At 39.0% G+C, this 25,377-nt stretch overlaps 1 protein-coding gene across 2 annotated transcripts in view; it reads right to left on the bottom strand.

The window, feature by feature from the left end:
* Positions 1–15,734: 15,734 nt before the first annotated feature.
* The window catches only part of VWA3B (von Willebrand factor A domain containing 3B), a 242,905-nt gene continuing 233,262 nt past the window's right edge, over positions 15,735–25,377 (bottom strand). Inside the window, exons 27-29 of one of the 2 annotated variants that reach the window (XR_009344834.1) lie at positions 16,656–16,835; positions 16,224–16,370; positions 15,735–15,803 (exon numbers count right to left, since the gene is read on the bottom strand). Coding sequence is in view for 1 of the 2 variants with exons in the window: in XM_059134682.1 (XP_058990665.1) it covers positions 16,322–16,370; positions 16,656–16,835 (229 nt within the window). In the remaining variant the exon portion in view is untranslated. The other variant, XM_059134682.1, reaches the window with a different exon arrangement.

The raw sequence follows: 25,377 nt of genomic DNA, 5'->3' as shown, positions 1-25,377 counted from the left end.
CCACTGCTATTCAACATAGTACTAGAAGTCCTAGCCTCAGAAATCAGACAACAAAAGGAAATGACAGGCATCCAAATCGGCAAAGAAGAAGTCAAATTATCACTCTTCACAGATGATATGATACTATATGTGGAAAACCCAAAAGACTCCACTCCAAAACTGCTAGAACTTGTACAGGAATTCAGTAAAGTGTCAGGATATAAAATCAATGCACAAAAATCAGTTGCATTTCTCTACACCAACACCAAGACAGAAGAAAGAGAAATTAAGGAGTCAATCCCATTATAATTGCACCCCAAACCATAAGATACCTAGGAATAAACCTAACCAAAGAGGCTCAGAATCTATACTCAGAAAACTATAAAATACTCATGAAAGAAATTGAGGAAGACACAAAGAAATGGAAAAATGTTCCATGCTCCTGGACTGGAAGAATAAATACTGTGAAAATGTCTATGCTACCTAAAGCAATCTACTTTAATCTAAAGAAATCTACCTAAAGCAATCTACACATTCAATGCAATTCCTATCAAAGTACCATCCATCTTTTTCAAAGAAATGGAGCAAATAATTCTAAAATTTATATGGAACCAGAATAGACCTCGAATAGCCAAAGGGATATTGAGAAAGAAAGCCAAAGTTGGTGGCATCACAATTGTGGACTTCAAGCTCTATTACAAAGCTGTCATCATCAAGACAGCATGGTGCTGGCACAAAAACAGACACATTGATCAGTGGAACAGAATAGAGAGCCCAGAAATAGACCCTCAACTCTATGGTCAACTAATCTTTGACAAAGCAGGAAAGAATGTCCAATGGAAAAAAGACAGCCTCTTCATAAAATGGTGTTGGGAAAATTGGACAGCCACATACAGAAAAATGAAATTGGACCATTTCCTTACACCACACATGAAAATAGACTCAAAATGGATGAAGGACCTCAATGTGCGAAAGGAATCCATCAAAATCCTTGAGGAGAACACAGGCAGCAACCTCTTCGACCTCAGCCGCAGCAACATCTTCCTAGGAACATCGCCAAAGGCAAGGGAAGCAAGGGCAAAAATGAACTATTGGGATTTCATCAAGATCAAAAGCTTTTGCACAGCAAAGGAAACAGTTAACAAAATCAAACGACCACTGACAGAATGGGAGAAGATAATTGCAAAGGACATATCAGATAAAGGACTAGTGTCCAAAATCTATAAAGAACTTAGCAAACTCAACACCCAAAGAACAAATAATCCAATCAAGAAATGGGCAGAAGACATGAACAGACATTTCTGCAAAGAAGACATCCAAATGGCCAACAGACACATGAAAAAGTGCTCCATATCACTCAGTATCAGGGAAATACAAATCAAAACCACAATGAGATATCACCTCACACCAGTCAGAATGGCTAAAATCAGTAAGTCAGGAAATGACAGATGCTGGCGAGGTTGCGGAGAAAGGGGAACCCTTCTACACTGTTGGTGGGAATGCAAGCTGGTGCAACCACTCTGGAAAACAGCATGGAGGTTCCTCAAAATGTTGAAAATAAAACTGCCCTATGACCCAGCAATTGCACTACTGGGTATTTACCCTAAAGATACAAACATAGTGATCCGAAGGGGCACGTGCACCTGAATGTTTATAGCAGCAATGTCCACAATAGCCAAACTATGGAAAGAACCTAGATGTCCATCAACAGATGAATGGATCAAGAAGATGTGGCATATATACACAATGGAATACTATGCAGCCATCAAAAGAAATGAAATCTTGCCATTTGCGACAACATGGATGGAACTAGAGCATATCATGCTTAGTGAAATAAGTCAAGCAGAGAAAGACAACCATCATATGATCTCCCTGATATGAGGAAGTGGTGATGCAACATGGCGGCTTAAGTGGGTAGGAGAAGAATAAATGAAACAAGATGGGATTGGGAGGGAGACAAACCATAAGTGACTCTTAATCTCACAAAACAAACTGAGGGTTGCTGGGGGGAGGGGGGTTGGAAGACGAGGGGTGGGGTTATGGACATTGGGGAGGATATGTGCTTTGGTGAGTGCTGTGAAGTGTGTAAACCTGGCGATTCACAGACCTGTACCCCTGGGGATAAAAATATATGTTTATAAAAAATAAAAAGTTAAAAAAAAAGTTTAACTTTGATATATTTTTTTCTCGTTTTTTTGTTACATTTCCTTTTTTTTAAGTTTCTTTCAGCGTAACAGAATTCATTGTTTTTGCACCACACCCAGTGCTCCATGCAATGCGTGCCTTTCATAATACCCACCACATGGCTCCCCCAGCCTCCCACCCCCCACCTCTTCAAAACCCTCAGGTTGTTTTTCAGAGTTCACAGTCTCTCATGGTTCATCTCCCTCTCCAATTTCCTCCAACTCCCTTCTTCTCTCCATCTCCCCATGTCCTCCGTGTTATTTGTTATGCTCCACAAATAAGTGAAACCATATGATAATTGACTCTCTCTGTTGACTTATTTCACTCAGCATAATCTCTTCCAGTCCCGTCCATGTTGCTACAAAAGTTGAGCATTCATCCTTTCTGATGGAGGCATAATACTCCATAGTGTATATGGACCACATCTTCCTTATCCATTCGTCCATTGAAGGGCATCTTGATTCTTTCCATAGTTTGGCGACCGTGGCCATTGCTGTTATAAACATTGGGGTACAGATGGCCCTTCTTTTCACTACATCTGTACCTTTGAGGTAAATACCCAATAGTGCAATTGCAGGGTCATAGGGAAGTTCTATTTTTAATTTCTTGAGGAATCTCCACACTGTTCTCCAAAGTGGCTGCACCAATTTGTATTCCCAGCAACAGTGTAAGATGGTTCCCCTTTCTCCACATCCTCTCCAACACACGTTGTTTCCTGTTTGCTAATTTTGGTGTAAGGTGATATCTCAATGTGGTTTTAATTTTTATCTCCCAAATGGCTAGTGATGAACACTTTTTCATGTGTCTGATATCCATTTGTATGTCTTCATTGGAGAAGTGTCTGTTCATATCTTCTGCTCATTTTTTGATATGATTATCTGTTTTGCATGTTTTGAGTTTGAGAAGTTCTTTATAGATCCTGGATATCAACCTTTTGTCTGTACTGTCATTTGCAAGTATCTTCTCCCATTCTATGGGTTGCCTCTTTATTTTGTTAACTGTTTCCTTTGCTGTGCAGAAGCTTTTGATCTTGATGAAGTCCCAAAAGTTCATTTTCATTTTTGTTTCCTTTGCCTTTGGGGAAATATCTTGAAAGAAGTTGCTGTGGCTGATATCAAAGAGGTTACTGCCTATGTTCTCCTCTAGGATTCTGATGGATTCCTGTCTCACATTGAGGTCTTTTTAAAAAAATATATTTTATTTATTTATTTGACAGAGAGATCACAAGTAGCCAGAGAGGCAGGCAGAGAGAGAGGAAGAGAAGCAGGCCCCCTGCCAAGCAGAGAGCCAGATGTGGGGCTTGATCCCAGGACCCTGGGATCATGACCTGAGCTGAAGGCAGAGGATTTAACCCACTGAGCCACCCAGGTGCCCCTCACATTGAGGTCCTTTATCCATTTCGAGTTTATCATTGTCTACGGTGTAAGATAATGGTCAAGTTTCATTCTTCTACATATAGATGTCCAATTTTCCAAGCACCATTTATTGAAGAGACTGTCTTCTTTCCACTGTATATTTTTTTCTGCTTTGTCGAAGATTATTTGACCATAGAATTGAGGGTCCATATCTGGGCTCTCTACTCTGTTCCACTGGTCTATGTGTCTCTCTTCATGCCAGTACCATGCTGTCTTGGTGATCACAGCTTTGTAGTAAAGCTTGAAATCAGGTAGCGTGATGCCCCCAGTTTTATTTTTGTTTTTCAACATTTCCTTAGCAATTCAGGGGCTCTTCTGATTCCATACAAATTTTAGGATTATTTGCTCCAGCTCTTTGAAAAATACCGATGGCATTTTGATCAGAATAGCATTAAAAGTATAGATTGATCAAGGCAGTATAGACATTTTAACAATGTTTATTCTTCCTATCCAAGAGCATGGAATAATCCAAGACACAAAAACCATCTTGTTGTGTCTTCTTCAGTTTCTTTCATGGGTGTTCTGTAGTTCCTCGAATACAGATCCTTTACCTCTCTGGTTAGGTTTATTCCCAGGTATCTTATGGTTCTTGGTGCTATAGTAAATGGAAATGATTCTCTAATTTCCCTTTCTGTATTTTCATTGTTAATGTATAAGAAAGCCACTGATATCTGTACATTGACTTTGTATCCCGCCACGTTACTGAATTGCTGTGTGAGTTCTAGTAGTTTCGGGGTGAAGTCTTTTGGGTTTTCCATATAAAGTATTATGGAATCTGCAAAGAGAGAGAGTTTGACTTCTTCGTTGCCAATTTGGATACCTTTTATTTCTCTTTATTGTCTGATTGCTGTTGCTAGGACTTCTAATACTATGTTGAACAAGAGTGGTGAGAGTGGGCATCCTTGTCGTGTTCCTGATCTCAAAGGGAAGGCTGCAAGCTTTTTCCCATTGAGGATGATTATTTGCTGTGGGTCTTCCATAGATAGATTTGATGAAGTTCAGGAATGTTCCCTCTATCCCTATACTTTGAAGCGTTTTAATCAGGAACGGATGCTGGATTTTGTCAAATGCTTTTTCTGCATCAATTGAGAGGACCATATGGTTCTTCTCTCTTCTCATTAATTTTTTTCTATCACATCGATTGATTTGCGAATGTTGAACCATCCTTGTAGCTCAGGGATGAATTTCACCTGGTCATGGTGGATAATCTTTTTAATATGCTGTTGGATCCTGTTTGCTAGGATCTTGTTGACAATCTTAGCATCCATATTCATCAGTGATATTGGTCTGAAATTCTCCTTTTCGGTAGGGCCTTTGCCTGGTTTGGGGATCAGGGTAATGCTGGCTTCATAGAAAGAGTCTGGAAATTTTCCTTCTGCTTCAATTTTTTGAAACAGCTCCAGGAGAATAGGTGTTATTTTTTCTTTGAAAGTTTGGTAGAATTCCCCAGGGAATCCATCAGGTCCCGGGCTCTTGTTTTTTGGGAGGTTTTTGATCCCTGCTTCAAACTCGTTACTAGATATGGGTCTATTCAGGTTGTCAATTTCTTCCTTGTTCAATTTTGGGAGTTTGTAGTTTTCCAGGAATGCATCCATTTCATCTAGATTGCTTATCTTATTGGCTTATAACTGTTGATATTAACTTCTGATGATTGTTTCTATTTCCTTGGTGTTAGTTGTGATCTCTCCCTTTTCATTTATAATTTTATTAATTTGAGCTTTCTCTCTTTTCTTTTGGATTAGTGTGGCCAATGGTTTATCGATCTTATTCTTTTAAAAAACTAGCTTCTAGTTTCATTGATATGTTCTACTGTATCTCTAGTTTCTACCTCATTGATCTCTGCTCTAATCTTGATTATTTCCCTTCTTATGTTTGGAGTTGGTTTAATTTGTTGTTGATTCTCCAGTTCTTTAAGGTGTAGAGACAGCTGGTATATTCTGGATTTTTCAATTTTTTTTTTGAGGGAGGCATGGATGGCTATGTATTTCTCCCTTAGGGACCGCCTTTGCTGTATCCCATATGTTTTGGATTGAAGTGTCTTCATTCTCATTGGTTTCCATGAATTGTTTAAGCTCTTCTTTGATCTCGGTTGTTCCAAGCATTCTTAAGCAAGAACATCTTTAGCTTCCAGGTGTTTGAATTCCTTCCAAACTTTTCCTTGTAATTGAGCTCCAGTTTTAAAGCATTGTGATCTGAGAATATGCAGGGAATAATCTCAGTCTTTTGGTATCAGTTGAGTCCTGATTTGTGACCCGGTATGCAGTCTATTCTGGAGAAGGTTCCATGTGCACTTGAGAAGAATGTGTATTCAGTTGTTTTAGGGTGGAATATTCTCTATATATCTGGTCCAATGTGTCATTCAATGCTCTTGTTTCTTTATTGATTTTCTGCTTGGATGATCTGTCTATTACCGAGATAGGCATGTTAAGATCTCCTACTATTAATGTGTTCATATCAATATGACTCTTTATCTTGATTAATACTTTTCTTATGTAATTGGCTGCTCCCATATTGGGGGCATAGATATTTACAATTGTTAGATGGATATTCTCTAAGAATTAAAGTGTCCTTCTGTATCTCTGACTACAGTAGTGTAGTGTCCTTCTGTATCTCTGACTATAGTCTTTAGTTTAAAATCTAATTTATCTGATATGAGAATCGCTACCCTGGCCTTCTTTTGAGGCCCATTGGCATGAAAGATGCCTCTCCATCCCTTCACTTTAAGTCTGGGTTTATCAGTCTCTTTTAGACAACATATGGATGGGTCCTGTCATTTTATCCAATCTGCAGCCCTGTGTCATTTTATGGGTGCATTTAGGTCATTCACATTGAAAGTGATTATTGATACATTTTTATTGACATCGTGTTACTTTTGAAGTCTTTCTGTAGATTGTCTTTATATTTCTGTTTAATGCTATTCTTGGGATTTTTCCTCTTTTATAGAACCCCCCCCCCCCCTTAATATTTCCTGCAGTGTCAGCTTGGTGGTTGCCTACTCTTTTAAGCCTTGCTGGTCTTGGAAACTCTTTATCTCTATCCATTTTGAATGTCAGTCTTGCTGGATAAAGTATTATTGGCTGCATGTTCTTCTCATTTAGTGCCCTGAATATATTTTTCCAGCCCTTTTTGGCTTGCCAGGTTTCTGTGGACAGGTCTGACATTATTCTGATGGGCTTTCCTCTGTACGAAAGGAGCTTCTTTGTCCTAGCTGCCTTCAAGAGGGCCTGTCTACAATTATAATTCCTCATTCTTACTGTCTCAAGGACTTTCGAGAATCTATAATCTTGGGGGGAGACCGTTCTGCCTCTAGTAAATGAACACTGGTTCCATTCGTAAGATTGGGAAAATTTTCATGGAGAACTTGTTCCACTATATCTTCTAGACTTTTCTTTCTCCTCCCCTTCAGGGATTTCAACAATTCTGACGTTGGAACATTTCATGGCATCATTTATTTCCCTAATTCTGTTTTTGTGGCTTCTAAGCTGTTTGTTTCAGGCTTCCTCCTGATCCTTTCTGTTTGTCCTCCAGATCACTAATTCTATCTTCTGTCTCAGTTACCCTAGCTTTTTGAGAATTTAGATTAGATTGGAACTCATTGAGAGCATTGTGAACATTATCCCTGGTGGCTTTCAGTTCTGCCATAATCAATTCCATTTGGTCATTCATGGCTTTCTCCAACCTAGCTATTGCCTGGATAATTGTTACCCTAAATTCCCTTTCCGACATATTGTCTATGTCGATAGCCATTAGCTCTGTTGCAGAAGGCCCATCCTCTGAATTTTTTTCTGTTGTGCATTCCTCCTCCTAGTCATTTTGGTGAGAGATGGCTGAATGGATGTAGCTGGATGTATTGACCATGATGCAGTCAAGGTGCACCCTGGAATGCTTCTGCTCAATCAAGAGTCCCCACCCAAATGAAAGAAAAAAGAAAGAGAGAAAAAAGAAAAAAAGAGAGAGAGATAGAGAGAGAGCGGGAAAAAAGAAAGATAAAAGAGAAGGTTCAGCCCACATGGGCCCCAAGGTAAGATTTATGAAGTATACAAACAAAAACAGACAAACAAAAAGACTGCCCATTGGCATCTTCTGCCCTGTAGAGATCCAGACATGTATAATTCTAATCTCAGGCTGATTTCATGGGTGATCAGAGTTCTTTGGTAGGTAATCAGCTCACATTAAGGTGCAGGTTGAAACGGTGCCTCCTCCTACTTCCCTGCCATCTTGTCTCCCCTAACTTTGAACACAATCTTTCATTCTTGAGATGAACCTGACTTGGTCATAAGGTAACATCTTTTTATGTATGGTTGGATTTGATTAACTTATACAGTATTCTGCTTTTATTGTAACACTTGTTTTGATATTAGAGTTTTGCTAGGCTCAGAAAAGTTGAGAAGTGCTACCTCCTCTTCTATTTTCTGAAAGAGTTTTTGTAAGATTGGTATTTTTTCAATCTTTTGACAAAATTCACCAGTAAAACCATCCAGACCTAGAAATTATTTTGTGGAAAGGGTTTAGATAACCCATTAAATTTCTTTGGTAGATAAGGTGATTCAAATTTCCTGCTTCATTTTATGTCAGTTTTGATTAGTTTTCTTTTTCAAGGTCCATTTCTTCTTAGTTTTTGAATTTTTCAGGTAAAATTTATTCATAATATTCTTTCATTATGATTTTAATGTCTGTAGGATCTCTAGTGACAACCTCATTCTGTGTTCATTTGTGTTCTTTTTTTCTTACTAATTAGACATTTATTGATTTTTTTCAAAGAACTAACTTGGATTTGTCATTTTACCTGGTAATTTCTTCTCTCTGCTATGGATTATTCAGGAACGTGTTTAATTTCCAAATATTTTTGACATTTTAATAAATATCTTATTACCATTGTTTTCTCACTTAACTTCTTTGTAGTTCAAGAACATACTCAGTTCTTTTAAATTTATTGAGATTTGTTTTATGGTCAAGGCATGTGAGCTATCTTGATGAAAGTATCAAGCACACTGGAAAAGAATGTTTTTCAGGATTTGGAGTATAAATAAAGGTTAAAATAATGCATATGTTTGTTTATTTATTTATTTATTTATTTGGCCTATTAAAATGCTGAGAGAAAGAAGTTAAAATCCACAACTCTTTAAAATCTAAAAACCTTGCAACCAAACCGACCCATTTACCACTCCACTAGTTATGCCATTTATGCCATAATTGTCATATGTATTACATCTGTATGTGTATCAAAGGAATTAAGAGGAAAAACAGTTTAAAAAAATATTCCGTAGATGCTGGTCATTCCATCCTTAAGATCTAATTTTCTATACTGTATATATTTCCTTCAGCCTAAAAAATTTCCTTTAGCGTTTCTTTCAGTGCAAGACTTCTGATGATAACGTTCCTTGGTTTACTTTTATCTGAAAATGTCTTTAGTTTGATTTTGTTTTTGAAGAATATTTTTGATATATAATTTTTGGTTGAGAAGTTTTATTTTTCAACACTTTAATGATGTTGTTCCCCTGCCTTAGAATTATAGAATCTAGAGATTCTATAATTTCTAATAAGAAGTTAGGGATATCTAACTGTTGCTCCCCTTTATGTGAATGTGTCATTTTTTCCTGGAAGCTTTCAAGATTTCCTCTTTATATTTGGGTTTCAACACTGTAACTATGGGGTTCACTGAGCTTGAATCTATAAATGTATGTATGTCTTCAAGAAACTTGGGATATTTTTCAGCTGCTGTTTCTCTAAACATTTTTTTCACCCTCTCTCTCCTCTCATTTTAAAAATCCAGTTACAGCGTGGCTTGGGTTTTTGGCTATTGACCAACCATTCTCTGAAATTCTGTTCATTAAAAAGTTATTTTATTGCTTTTTTAGACTAGACAATTTCTATTGGTCAATCTCAGACCCATAGACTCTTCTGTTTATTCTGTTCATAAGCCTATTTGGTAGTGTTTTTAAACTTAAGATATTATAATTGTTCTAGAATTTCCTGTTTGTTTCTCTGCTGGTTTCTTATCTTTTCATCTGTTATAGGCATCTTTACCTTACCTGAGTGGACATAATTATAGTAAGTGCTTTCAGGCTCCCTACTCAGCAGGGAGACCAATATGGGGCTCAACCCCTGAGCCAAAGGCAGACACTTAACCACCTGAGTCACCCAGATACCCCTATAATAGCTTCTTTAAAGTCTTCTGATAGTCCAACATCTGGGTCATATCAAGTTTGTTTATTGCCTTTTCTCTTGAAACTGAATCACATTTTCATGGCTATATGCTGAATAACTTAAAGTTGTATCCCAGAGTTCATCATTCTAGGTTGCAGAGACTCTGATTACTGTAATATCACTCACAAGCCTTGGTATTTTAAGCAGACATGAACTTTGTTAAATGAAGATATCTTCCTCTTGGGGGGGAAGTTCAAATTTCTGTGTAATTATTTTAGCCTTGAATGGTGATCTTATAACCTGCCTGTGCATGTGGGGTTAGGGAGTCTGTCAGAGATCTGGGCTGAGTTTATACACACCAAGTTTGTGGTTCTCTGTTTCTGGCTCTCTCCTTGTTTGGATTCTTTCTACACTTTCCAGAACTCTGTTTTCTGGTGTTTGACCCAATAAGAATACATATTTCATTTGGAGGGTCAGCTTCCACATGGGGCACTGACCATCTCCTACCTCAGCCTGCTTTCAAGCAAGTATGTAATAATAAATTCAGCACATCAGAATCTGTTTGCCTTAAATCACTCTCCAGAGTGTTTGGGCAGTTATTTGTATTTTGTTCAGAATTTATAGCTATCTGTCAGAGGGTACTGTGTTAAGAGTTTATTCAAATATACTAAAGTGTATTCCTCTCATCTCAATTTTGGAAGGTAAGTCACTGAATATATAATTGTTTGTTATAGGTTTTGTTTTGTTTTTCTTTCTGCACTTTACCATTCCTTTATCTTCTAGTCTCCATAGTTTTAGCTGAGAAGTCATTGATGTTGTGTCATTGTTCCCCTGAATGTAACATGGTCTTCTCTGGTGCTTTCAAGATTTTCTTGTTATCATCTTTTAGCAGTTAGACTATGATGTGTCTTGGAGTGGTTTTATTTGTACTTATCATGCTTAGGATTACTTAGACTTGTCCAGTTTATTCATGTTTTCCACATTTTGGAAGTTTTGTCTCCAATTAAAAAAAAAAAATTGTCTCCTCTTCTTCCAGGACTCCAGTTTTATGTATTTTGAAATACTTGAAATCATCCCATAAGTCTCTGAGGTTTTACTTTTTTCCAATCCTTTTTTCTTTCTTTGGATTGGGTAATTTTTATTAGCCTATATTCAAGTTCAATGATTCTTCTGCTCTCCCCACTCTGCTGTGTACAGTACATTTAGTATAGGTTTTGTTGTACTTTTCAGTTTTTGAATTTTCCTTTTGAATTTTTAATATCTTCATTTTTCTATTGAGATTCCCTATTAATTTCATTAATACTATATTTTCTTTTAATTCTTTGTATACATTTATAGTAGCTGTTTTGAATTCTGCTAAATACAACATCTGGACTGAATAAAAAAATTTTTAAGATTTTATTTATTTGAGAGAGAAAGACAGTGAGAGAGGGAATACAAACAGAGGGAGTGGGGGAGGGAGAAGCAGGCTTCCCACTGAGCAGGGAGCCTGATACGGTGATTAATCCCAGGGTCCTGGGATCATGACCTGAGCCAAAGACATATGCTAAACTGACTGAGCCACCCAGGCATCCCTCCAAATGTAGTTTTAATCTGAATTTCTCTTATCATTAGTGAAGTTATATTTCTTTTCATATTTCAGGTCTATTCTTTTATCTTTGTCAATAGTTCTTATCTTTTGCCTATTTTTCTGCCAGGTTTTTGGTCATGTCTTTTACCTGAATTAAAAAAATTCATCTATATTTTAGAACATCAGCCCTTTGTGTGATATATTGTACAAATACTTCCTCCCAGTTTCTCATTTGTCCTTTTGCTTATGGTCCTTCTTGGTAATGCATTTTAAAAAATAAATTTCTATGTAGCCAAGCTGAGCAATCTTTTATTGCCTCTGGATTTTGAATCATAGTTTAAAAACCTTTTTCTGTACTCATGTTATAGAGGGATTCACTCCTAATTTATTCTAGTTCTTATATGTTTTCATTTTTTCACATTTAGGACTTGGATCTATTTGGGGTTTATTCTTATATGTAGTTTGAAACATGGATCTATTTTTATTGTTTTCCAATGGCCATTAATCATCTCAGCATCAGTTATTAAAAAGTTCCAGTGACTTGAGATGCTATCTTTATAATACACTAAATTCCCCCCACCCCTGACACGTGTCTGCTTTGGATTTGATTTTATTTGGATTTTATCCTATTCCATCAGTCTGTCCTTTCTTGTGTTAGCACCACATAAGCATAAAGATGTTAGTGTTTTATAAACTAGCATGAGTCCCTCTCCTCCCAGCTTTTCTTTTTCAGTATTTTCTAATTTCTCTTACATGTTTATTTTTACATATGAAGTTTACTATCAACTTTTTAAACTCCATAAAATATTTGCTGTTACTTTTATTGGGAGTGTGTTACTTTAATAAATGAACTCCAGAAGAACCAACATCTTCATGACATTAAGCCATCCTATCTAAAACCAAGAGATGTCTACATCTACTTTTGTGTCTTTCAGGAGTGTTTTAAGGTTTTCCTTACATTGATTTTGCACATTTTTAAAGTTTATTTCAGGTATGGTTGATCAGTATTTGTGGATTCCATATTTGAGAATTCACCTACTCAAAATTTATTTGTAATTCCAAAATCAATAGTCAGTCTACATTTTGTAAACATGCATATGTTCAAAGTGGTAAAAAATGAGTCACCCAACTGCCTTGTTTCAGTTCTCCTACTCTAAAGTAGTGTCCTTTTAATAGTATATTTTAATGCCTACTTTTCCACATTTTTGTGCTTACTGTTGGGTGATCTTGATGTTTAAAATGGTCCCTAAGTGTAGTGTTGAAGTGCTATCTGGTATTCCTAAGTGCAAGAAAAAAATATGGGCGTTACACAATCTTAAGGCATTAATTATAGTGCTTTCGACTGAGAGTTCTATGTTCACACATATTAAATAAGGTGTCCTTAAACAGACACACAAAAGGAGGTTATATACTGATCAGGTAGTGAAAATGATGTGATCAGAGGCCTGCATGAACTTGACCTTGTATTTCACTAGGGGCAACAATTCAGTATTTGCTAACTTCAGTGTTACAGATGCCCTTACAGAACATAAGTACCATGAATAATGAGAATCAACTATATTTTATTTCCTTTTTTGCAATTGTAAATGAGGTTTCCTCTATCAATATATCTTCTAATTGATCATTATTGAGTATACAAATGCTACTGATTTCTGAATGTTAAATTTCTATTCTGCCATCTCACTGAGCTCTTACATTGTTTGAATTACTGCTATCACTGATTCTCTCCAGTTTTCAGGTATGTTCTTTTATCATGTGCAAATATAATTTTACTTCTATTTTTTCAACTTTATTCCCCCAATTAATTTTACTTTTCCCCCACTTTTGGGCAGTTTTTCCATCTATGTGGAACTGCTTCAAACTGGTAATAGACTCGGTCATTGATCCATAGACTCGTGGAGTTGAAAAGCACTCAGAGGTAATGTCCATCACTTGATGGCTTTTTTTGGGTATCACTGAAGTGGTCATCCAGTCTCTTGAACATCTGCTCCATTTCTTCTAGTAAGAGCATTTTTCTTGGGGCACCTGGGTGGCTCAGTGGGTTAAAGCATCTGCCTGGATTGTTTCTGTGTGTAGCTCTCTCCTTTCTAGCCCTCTATTCTGTAGAATCCAGCTGCCATGATCCCAGGGTTCTAGGGTCGAGCCCTGCATCAGGCTCTCTGCTCAGCAGGGAGCCTGTTTCCCCCTCCCTCTCTGCCTGTCTCTCTGCCTACTTGTGATCTCTGTCTGTCAAATAAATAAATAAAATATTAAAAAAAAAAAAGAGCATTTCTCTTTCAGAGAGTAACTTTGTACCCATTCCACATTTCTTGTATGGCTGTCAAGCACTCCATCCTGGCCCCACTGCTGGCTTATGACCCAGGCCAAATATATGGGTGGGGGGCATAAAATCTGGATACATAACTATTATTATTTTTTGACAAACTGAACCCCATTTATTACTACTTCTGGCATATGCTAACAGTGTAGATTTATGCAGTGAAAATCAAACACACAAATCACCCGAGGCCATGAATACAGATGTATGTGCAGGGATGGGAATGCATTAATGCACCACTGCCATTACTCTATACAGCCAACTGTCTTTAAAAGAGATTTAAATAATAAAAAACAAAGCCTTATGTATACCAACATCGTAACCATTTCTGGTATTCTTCATCATCTGTGCTATTTCTGAGTTAGTTTCACCTCATTATGGGTCTTATTTCCTTGCTTCTTTGTATGCCTGGTAATTTTTGATTGAATGCCAGACACTGTAAACTTTACTTTATTGGATGGTCTTTTTTTTAATCCCCACAAATATTCTTGAGCTTTGTTTTGGGACACAGGTTACTTGGAAACAGTTCAATTCTTTTAGGGCTTGCTTTGAAGCCTTATTATGTGTGACCAGAGAAGCATTTAGCCTCAGGCCAGTATTGTTCTACAATTGAAGCAAACTTCTTCTGAGTACTCCACCTGAGACCTCTTGAATATAGATACTGGTTTTCTACCCTGACTGGAAGAAACAGATATTTCCAGCCCTGTGTGAGCTGTATGGATTGTTCCCTCTAACCTTTTTGAAAAGTTCTTTCTCCAGCCTTGATTAATTTCCTCACAGCCACACACTGATCAGTAAAGATGAAAGCTTAAGGGGGCTTATCTACATATATCTGGAGTTGTTTCTGTGTGTAGCTCTCTCCTTTCTAGCCCTCTATTTTGTAGAATCCAGCTGCCTTGATCTTCTCAGAATCCTAGTTTCATCTCCTCCATTCCCAGAAGGTACCAGGCTCTGCCTAAGTTCCTGCTCCCTTTGCGTCAGCATGGAAACTGACTCCGGGAAGTAAGCTGCGCACTCACAGGGCTTAGCTCACTTGTTTCTCAGAGATCACTGTACTTTATTGCCTATGTCCAGTGTTTTGGAAACTGTGGTTGCCTACATTCTATCTAGTGTTTTAACTGTCTCAAGCAGGGGTTTGGGAATGAAATCAGATTCCTCTTATTCCATACCAGCTGGAAGTAGAAAAACACTGTTCTTATTGTGATTTCCCCTAGCACACTGAACTGGGCATTATCGATAAAGTACAACACACTGTACATACCACTCAAGGTCACTGAGAATAGTATGCATTGTCATGTAATATCAACATGGTTTTCTTAGGTATATTTGTCCTGTAGTTCTTCACTCCCTGCCTCTCATTGCCTCTAAACCAAACAACAGTGATTGGTCCAAAAATAAAGTGGATATGAAGAAGAATAGAGAAGGTCAGTACCTTCCAAATGTCTGATAGTATCTCTCTGAAGCCTGGCATATCGTCAACACTCAATTGCTTGGAACGCAGGTAGACTTACATGAAGGCTTGCATGCATGCAGACATGAATGTGACTTGATGGTTTCTTCCCTACCCCACCAGTTCTCTACTGCACAGACCAAACCCAGATGAGTATTCCAAAGCTTTCCTGCCTATGAGAAACTTCTGGGCTCTGGGTGGGGGGGGCAACAAGCCTCCCCAAACACTCTCTCACACCTTATTCTGGATCATTTCCTCACTTTTCAATTACTTCCTTGCTATATTACTACTTTTACCCTGATGATATCTCTTTTTCTTTCATATTTTTAGAGGTAGAGTTCTCTTTCAATTTCTTTGCCATAATCCTGGTGACACCCTAGATTTCACTTACGTAAACACCATTTTTAGTTAGGTAGCAAGTTTGTTGATACTCTAAAATCTATCTTTCCCATTTTCAAAAAGCATCCAATATTTTTCTCATTAATAGTCTGTATTATTATATAGCCCTGGGGCTGTTACTGACTAAAGAGAGAGAATTTGAGAGAGCTATTTCATCTTTGAAATTAGTGAAGCTAATTTTACTAATTTATTAAGAATAAAAAGAAGTGAATACTTTCATATCATTGCTAAAATGTGTTCAAAGAAAACAGTAATAAATAAACAATACAATAGTTTTGAAATGTTTCCAACGTAAGAGTTTTTATTCTGGTTCTGCGCTCAATTAGAGGTACCTACAACAGACTACAAACAAAAATAATTAGGAAAGCCTCAATAAAATGGCCAGAAATCAATAATTTTTTCAGATCTCAGACAAGTTACTAGGTCTTAATTTAAGTCTTAACATTAAGTGATAAAATACCTAATTCAGATGAGATAATTTAAAACAAGACTGTAGGGTTGGATTATAACTACCTTAACTTCCGAAAAAAGGAGCTGAAAATTTATGACGATAATCTGCCAGATTAAATTTCTGGGTATGTAGAATTTATCAAAATATTGAGTATAATGTGGTAAGGGCGGGAAAATAATAGGATAAAGAATGGTTAGAAAAATCCAGAACAAATAAGCACAAACAGACTGGAGATCCAGGTGGAGGATAACAGGCAAGTGTATCTGTTTTACAAACAGGGTAGGAATGGGTAGAATGAAGGGCGGCCTTACCTCAGTCGAGGGGCTAGTTCCACCATGATGAGTGGCTGAGGTCTGGGAAGCCCTGGAAGAATGCTGGCTCTCTTAAACATAGTTGCCACTAGACTGCTTTAAGGTTTCTCAGCAATGGTCCTCAACCCTTTGCTGCTGTGGGTGGTTCTAGGAGGGAAGGGCAGGATTGCTTGAGGTGGAAGTATCGCAAGATGGCATAGCTGGCTGACTCCTAGACCGCAGGCTGAGAACCTTCTCTGAGGAGGTGGAGGTCAGCATTATTTAAGGGTGTTAGAGTTTTTGCTGTACTGGGAACTAAACTGGCCTGGAAACTGGGGAGCGATCTCAAGGGCACTATTCTTGAGAGAAGTTTCAGGGTGTTCCGGAAATAGGTGATGTCGTCCCCCTCCCACCTTGGGCTTAGGGTATTTCTTGGGGTTGGACTCTTGGGACCTGATGCCATGAGAAGAGTCATCTGAATCCGAGGACACCATCTCCTGGAGAGGCAGCCTCTTGGCAGGTTTCTTTTTCTTCTTTCTAGGATTCTCCTGTCTTAGCTCTCGTAAATCCCCAGTGTCAATTTCTTTGAGTGGACATATTAAGAAAGTAGAGTTCTTCGTTTTCACATTCTCCCTACAGAGAGAGAGAGAGAGAGCGAGAGAGCAGTGTTACCCTGGTTGGCTGCTGTGTCTACAGAGATGTTCAAGCCAGCCCTGTGGTGTTTCTCAGCTCTTTGTCCTGTGGCCTTCTACCTACGGAATGGAGTTGCAGAAGTCCAATGGGTCCTGATGGTCTGGGCTGGGCTTTATTCCATGCAGTTCATTTCCACAGATCTTGATGTCTGGGAGCCTCATGTGGTATGGAGAACTAATGTCATTTGAGCCCTGTTCTGACCGAGTCAGTGAGTGAAGCAATAATTCCTGACCAAGAAGTCCCTTGACATGCCTCAGAATTGACATGTGTCCACCCCAGGATGATAAGCTTGGTCACATCATAGTGCAGTTCATTCCTGACATACTGAACTGGAGCTTTTACAGTAGAGACACCCTTCTACACTTAGTTTTTCCTAATTACCGTACAGTGTACCATCAGAAAAAAGTCCCCCAAATAAAAAAATGACAGGATTTTTAATTTAATTGACATTGGATATGACTCGGAAGTCACAGAGCCAATTTAACCATTTAGAAAATTTATAAAATATAGTGTACATAATCAACTAATATTTGACAATGGTGTCAAGAATACTCAATGGGGAAATGACAATCTTTTCAATAAACTGGAAAAACTGGAAATCCACATGCTCCTATCTTACACTCACAAAAATTGACATGAAATGGACTTAGTAAGAACTGAAACCATGGGACGCATGGGTGGCTCAGTGGGTTAAGCCTCTGCCTTCAGCTCGGGTCATGATCTCAGGGTCCTGGGATCAAGTCTTGCATGGGGCTCTCTGCTCGGTTGGGAGCCTGCTTCCCCTCTCTTTGCTTGCCTGTCTCTCTGCCTACTTGTGATTTCTCTCTCTCTGTTAAATAAGTAAATAAAAATCTTTAAAAACAAAAATTAAAAAAAAAAGAAATGAAACCATAATACTCCTAGAAGATAACACAGAGGAAAAACTCTTCTACACTGGTTTTGGCAATGATATTTTAGATACAACACGAAAAGTACAAGCAACACAAGCAAAAACGAATGGGGCTATATCAGACTAAAAATCCTCTGCCTAGCGAAAGAAACAAACAACAAAACAAAAAGGCAACCTAAGAAATGAGAGAAAAGGGGCGCCTGGGTGGCTCAGTGGTTTAAGCCTCTGCCTTCAGCTCAGGTCATGATCTCAGGGTCCTGGGATCAAGCCCCGCATCGGGCTCTCTGTTCAGCGGGGGAGCCTGCTTTCCCCCTCTCTCTCTGCCTGCCTCTCTGCCTACTTGTGATCTCTCTCTGTCTATCAAATAAATAAATAAAAATCTTTAAAAAAAAAGAATTGAGAGAAAATATTTGCAAACAATGTATGAGATAATGGATTAATGGCCAAGCTATATATAGAACTCATACAACTTAATATCAATAATCCTGCAGAATTATCTCTTGCTAATTATGGAAAGAAAAAACAACCCAAGTAATCTGATTAAGTAATGGAAAAGGACCTGAAAAATTAAAAAAAAAAAAAAAAAAAGACATACAGATGGTTAAAAGGTACATGAAAACATGCTCAATAACACTAACCAACAGGGTAATGCAAATCAAAATCACAAAGAGGTATCACCTCACACTTGTTAGCATGGCTGTTGCCAAAATGATAACAAATGACAAGTATTGCTGAGGATGTGGAGAAAAGTGAGCTCTTACACACTGTTAATGGGAGTGTAAACTGGTACATTCACTATGTAAAACAGTACGGAAACTCCTCAAAAATTTAAAAATGGAGGGGGTGCCTGGGTGGCTCAATTGATTAGGCATTATACATATATAATTCATAAACAATGGATTATTATTATCTATAAAACAGGAAGGAAACCCTTCCATTTGTGACAAGGACAGACCTTGAGGGTATTATATTAAGTGAAATAGGTCAGAGAAAGACAAATACTGTGTGATCTCACTTATGTGTGTAATAGAAACAGAGAATAAAATGGTGGCCACGAGGGGCTATGGGGAGAGGGTGGGGGAAATGGGAAGATGTTGGTCAAAGAGTATTAAAAAAAAAAAGAAAATGTATTGATTAGTTTATTTATCCAGAACTGTTTTTTTCAAAGAAGGGATCTTGGGAATCATGACTTCATTCCAGCCATCCCCTCATGGCACACCGTTTTGGGAACTTGCGTTTTTCAGGGCCTTCAGGATGAGTTAAAAACACCAGCTGTCTGGTGTTAAACCTTATTTTGTTCCCATAATCAGTATCTACACCTTGATTACCCAGGCTTCACTCTAAATAACTTTTGACCATTGCTGTTTCAAATCCTTTTAGAAATTACAAAGAAAAAATTAAGAATGGGAGATTTTTAGTTATTCCTAAAAAGAAAATTCCATCAATCTAATCCCTCTTCAAAGGATCAAGATTCACCATATGTGACACTTTTCAAGGACTGGCTCAAAGACTCAAGAGGTAATTGAGGGATTAAAAAATGGCCTGCATGAGGATAGCTATTATCAAGGAAAAAAAAAAAAAGCAAAACCAAAAAGATGTTGGCAAGGACACTGAGAAACTGCAACCCTTGTGGACTGTTGGTGGAAATATGAAATGGTAAAGTTCCTGTGTAGAACAGCATGGCAATTCCCCAAAATAGTAAAAATTGGATTACTGTACAATCTAGCAACTCCATTTCTGTGCATGTATCCACAAGAAGGAAAGTACGATTCAAACAGATATGGACACTCATGTTCACTGTGTTTTTACTCATAATAGCCAAAAGATGGAAGTAACATGACTGTCTATCAACAGGTGAATGGATAAATAAACTGGGGTATTTACATACAATAAAATATTATTCAGCCTTAAAAAGGGAGGAAATGCTGGCACACACTAGGATATGGATATACCTTGAAGACATCATGCTAAGTGAAAGGTGTGAGTCACAAAGGACAAATACTGTATGATTCCACTTAAATGATATATAAAGACTAGTCAAAATCAGAGAGACAGAAAGTAAAATGGTGGTTTCCCAGAGCAAGGGGTACAGAGAGAATGAGGGGTGTATGTTCAATGGGTACGGAATTTCAGTTTGGGATGATGACAAAATTTGGGGGCGTTTCATGTGATGGTTGCACAATAATGTAAATATACTTAATGCCACTGAACTGTATACTTAAAAATGGTTAAAATGATAAGTTTTATGATAAAAAAAATAAAACACAATAAAAAAATGGCCCAAGCAACAGCAGTAACATTGGAAAAAGCATCCCAGGAGGCCATAAACAAAATTATCTTGAAATAGGCCAGCACCTGTGTGGGTGTATAAGTTTGTGAGGTTGGGTTCTCAGAGACTCATCTTAAAATCACACAGCAAGGTTGTAACCAACTCCACTCCAGAAAACCTAAAATCTTACCTACCAGGGCACCTGGGTGGCTTAGCTGATTAAGCATCCAACTCTTCACTTTGGCTCCAGTCATGATCTCAGGGTCATCAGATCAAGACTCAATTTTGGCTCCATGCTCAGTGGGGAGTCTGCTTGAGATTCTCTCTCTCCCTCTCCCTTGGCCCCTCCCCCTGCTTACATACTCTCTCACTCAAATAAATAAATAAATCTTTAAAAAATAAAAACCTACCTACCACATTACCATCAACTCTTCCTCACATTATTCCTCCCTCCTGAGCAGACTAATTTGATACGTTCTATTTCCTTTTCAGAGATGTTCTTTATTTCCCATGTATCGGGACTGGTTACAGTCCAGTCTACCACCTATAACCTCAGGAAGAAGAGCAACAGGAAGGAGGAATGGAAAGTAGAGAGTAAGGCACCCAAGATGAAGGCTGAAGAGAGGGTGACCTGCCTACCTGAAGGATACCAGGAAGATGACTGTGGAAAGAACCCAGGAAGAAGTACAGGAAAGCTTAAGAAGCAACATGTGTCTAGCCTTCAGTAGGGTAATAGTCACATAAATCATGTATCACCTGGATAATTACATTCTAAGTAGGCAATAATGAAATAAGAGATGTCCTGGTCATGCCAAAATGCAAGTAATATATTGTTAAGTGGGGAATAAGTCACAAACTATGTGTGTTACATTTTCCTACTGTTATTAAGGTTGTGAACACATAAGGATAGCTAGAAACCTTTCCATCAAACTGTTAATAGTTGCCTCAGGGAAAAGAATTCCAGTAGGATTGTCACTTACTCCTCATTAAAAAAAAATTTTAACTATCAAATGATAAGCGGAAACAAACATTTTTATTTTGAGGAAAAATAATCAACATAGCAGAGAAAACACTGTGCATACTTTTGGCATAAGAATAAAAATAGGCATGCTGACATGATCAGGATAAAAAGCAGACTAGGATTTTGATCAAGGAAAAGCCTTTACATCAAGTAAGCAGCTGCTGTTCAGCTACCCCATTTTACTCTCCAGAATGACTGATGTCAACCAAGTTCAAGATATTCCATAAGGAAATGTCCCTTTGCAGGAGGGGAAAGAGTGTTAGTGTGAATCTGATGTGAGAGATCTTATGCAATGCCCCCCCACCATGCACCCTCATTCAGCTTGGCCCAAACCCACTCTGAGGAAAGGGGAAGGTGGCCATGTTCCTGACTCTAGCCAGGACGTTACACATCAGGACACTTGGACAGGCCCTAAGAAATGGTTTTCTTTTGTCTTATGCCAAAACCAAGAAAAGTTCAGTGTCCTATTAATAGTTTTAAGCTACAGGTTTAAATAGTGCGATAAACAGGTCAAAATGACATATGTGTATGTCAGAGAGTAGGGGTAAGATGAGGGAAGCCAGGCACTGTGCCTTCACTGGTTCTTCAGACGCTGCTGGCTCCACTCTGGGGAAGAAAGTGCTGAGCACTGACTCCACACTTTCCTTGGGTCAAAACCTACCTCATTTGCCTGATTAGTATCAGCTTATCAGCTTACTCTGTTCTCAGGGTTCTCTGCGGCCTCAGCTCTTTTCTGTGCTAAGTGTCTATCAGAAAGCTGGTCTTAGGACAGAAAAACCTGCTGTTTGAGAAAGACCACAAGGCCCCTGAGTTTTAACAATGGAAGGAGGAGAAAATGGAGAGACTGATACAAAAAGCTATTGCCATCTGAATTGTTACCACAGGCCCTCAGGGCTAACAAATCTCTATGACTCTCAATGCTCTCTTATTCCCATACTGGGGCTCCAAAACACGTTTTTCTGAAAATAGGCAATGGCATTTGTCCCTTCAGAAGCTATGGGACACTCACAGGCAGGGTTTGTTGCTGATCTGCTTATTTTTCAGGACTTTGCTCCAGCCTAGGAAATGGGGCTCCTAATCTGACCAGAAAGGGACGAGAGAGCTAATGACATACTGAGGCTTAACAATTTCAGATGCATAGCTCCTTCTAAGGGAAAAATAGTCAGTGGTGACTGGGCAAGATTCTAGTAAGTGATTCATCTCATGTAATGTCAGAACCAGCGTGGGATCTTGAGGTTTCAATCAACCACTTAATATTCCTACTGTCGGGAAGATGATGTGAGACCACACTACATGGAGGACAGTGAGGAATGTTAAGCAATACAGAATTATGACTTTCTTTGGGACATCATTCCTGGAAAATGATTCAACTGTTCAGAGAGACACAATGAGAGGCTAATATTCAGGAATTGGATAAAATGCATGGTCTCCCCTCCCAGAGACTCATACACAGCCATGTTCCCAAGGCCACACAGTTGCAAACACACATCAAGAGAACACTCCCTGCCTTCAGGATCTCAGTGCCCAGCAATCTCCTTCAGATGCTCCATGATTTTTTTGGAGCAGAGAAAAAGATTAGTTCTATCTGGCTTTCCTGCTCACATTTAGAATGTTGCTATTTTTTAAAAGAACTCCAACTCCCTCAAAGTGACTCTTCTTAAGGAGGACACTCAGAAGTAATGTGCCCAAACCTTGTTCTGTCACGAGTGGAGGATGGATCCCAGCGATGGCTGGGGCGGGGCGGGGGGAGTGGAATATCCAGCCAGTTACATGGTGCCAAGTTCATGGATTGAGCTGTGGCCTGTTAGAAGCGCCCTGTCTGAGGAGTACCTAGTCCTCAGCCTGGACTCAACCAACCTCTCAGTGCATAACGGGAGTAATGCCTGGTAGAGCGCTTCCCTTCACTGGAGAAAACCAGAAGCCAGAGCATCAAACCCACCAGGAATGCTTCCCCTGCAACAGCCCCAGAAGAGGCCACAGCCTTCTGACAGGACCAGAATTCCAGGGGAGGAGTCAGGGAACAACTCTGCTGGGAATTCTCTGCCAGGCAAAGAGGGAGGATGCTAAGTGGGTGGGTGGGTGGGGGAATTCCTCCTGGTCTGCTTGCACTTTGGAATTAGGAGAAATTACATGCATATTCTCTAAACGGAGAAAGTTACAGTCAGGTTGGGGAATATTTCCACTCAGAACAGATATCTCTATGCTATGAAGTGTACAAAAAAGCTCAGGGACATCACTGAAGGTAGGTAAGGAGTAATCTTGCCCCTCCATCAGACACATTCTCAGAAGGCCACGTCCCTCAGCTGTGCTGCCAGGAAATGCACTCATCACATGACAGAGGAGAGAAAATCAAACCAGTGAGAGCCTCCCTTGAGTTCACATTGTAAATACTGTGGTTCTAAAATTCTCCCCTTTAAAACTAGTTATTTGGAATTTAACAATATGGGTAACATATTAGATGATGGAGGACAAAAGTCCTCAAGAATCATTTAGGTGTCAAATTTTAAGCTGAAAATAAAACTAGGCATCAGCTTTGGCCATATTCAATCACTTTTTGAACCCTTTACCCTCTAAATACTTCCCTTCCTGTCTTTAACCATGTGTTGCCCTCAGTTAGGAACCAGAAGAGGGGCCTGGAGGATATAGCCTGCCATGCACCACTGAAGTCTTCAAGGAAGGAGAAAAAGTGGAGGTGCAGAAGATGGAGAGCTGAATGTCTGGCATCCCAGTTCATGCGTGAGGCCATGTATCCGTCTGACCAACCCCACGTGGATGGTTATAGTGGATTCAATATTTTAAAGTTAAATTAAGTCAAATGCTGTTCTGTTGGGGTTGCAAGCCATAGCACATTTAAGTAGCCCCTGAAGAAAGCACTGGGATTTTTTTTAATCGTCTCATTTGGTATAATGATGTGAAGGCTTACTAAAGACAAACCAAAGGGAGGTGGTACCTTCAGAAACCTAGTGAGGAAGCCCTCCTGATGAGAAGCACCTACCAGAAGGAAATCCCAGTGGAGATACAAAACAAGACTTGTACCTTCAGTCTGTGTGCTCATACCTGCCAGCTCTGATTATAGAAACAGAGACAGATTAAATTCTGAACTTAGCAGGTTGGATGTGACCTCTGCTTAAGAGAATTAAAGGCAGTCCTGGCTAGCAGAGAGGCAGCTAGGGCAAAACAACAGTGGAAGTTACCATGGGGAGACTAGAGAGTCAAGGAACACGTCCACTGTGTAATGCCTGAGAAGCTAAGAGCTAAGCAGCTAAGAGATTTAAAAAAGGCCTGGGGCAGGACTAAGATAGAAAATAATTACAGGCTTTTCAAAACACAGAAAGAATTGAATTTTTATTCTAAAATAGGATTGATAATGTTGGATTTAGTGAAAATGGCCAATACCTAGACTTTCATCTATTCACATTCCTTTAAAATGTACTGTAATTTGGATATCATTTTGAGTAGGCTTTTGAGATTAACAAAAAAATGTGCTATAAATTTTAAATGAACATTACACTCATCTAGAAGAGAATGAAAGATGGGATTGTATATTTTCGATCATAATACCTAAGGAAAGATTCTCTGTGAAACCATGCACTTCTTAAAGAACAATGCTGGGCCTCCACGAGTATTTATGTGTTCACTGGCTCATTCTTCGAACAGTCATTGGGCACATCCTATGAACTGGGCCTTGACAATGATTTAGAAGTGGACAGAACCTGGCACCTGCTTTCAAGGACACGTGCCTAACGGCAGTAAGAAACTAAAAAAGTACATGGCCCTACACAAGGGAATATTTCTGTAATGAAAACCTCTACAGGAGGCAGTGAGATCACCTCGGTGCACATAATGGCTGGAGTCTTGGAACATGACATAGTGATGGTGACACTTGAGCTCAATGTTAGTGTTCCCTGGTTGCCAAGGGCAAAGGATAACATTCAAGGGAGATAAATACAGCACAGAGCCTTGAAAAAGTATGGCATGAGGAAAAGCTACAAGTAGTTTAGTATGGTTAGTGTGCAGAGGGCTTATGAGAGGTTGGTTGGGGGATGGCTAGCGGGGCACGCCTGGGTCAGACCCACAAGAGGCTAAACTAGAATAAGAAGGGGCAAGGGAGGGCGATCGAAGGGTTTTTTAAGTAGAGAAGGGGTTGGAGCAGATTTGCATGTGAGAAGGATTCCTCTGCTCAGCCCCTCTGTCTGGAAGAGGGCTGGGACTGTTGGCAGGAGATGCCTGACCAAAGGGAGCAAGGTCCAGCAGAGCTCAGAAATATTTGCATGTTAGGATCACTATAGCTTGGAAGACCCAT

The sequence above is a fragment of the Mustela lutreola genome, chromosome 9 (assembly GCF_030435805.1).
Source record: "Mustela lutreola isolate mMusLut2 chromosome 9, mMusLut2.pri, whole genome shotgun sequence".
In the NCBI taxonomy this organism is placed as follows: domain Eukaryota; kingdom Metazoa; phylum Chordata; class Mammalia; order Carnivora; family Mustelidae; genus Mustela; species Mustela lutreola.
This window is presented reverse-complemented; position numbering and strand designations above follow the sequence as displayed.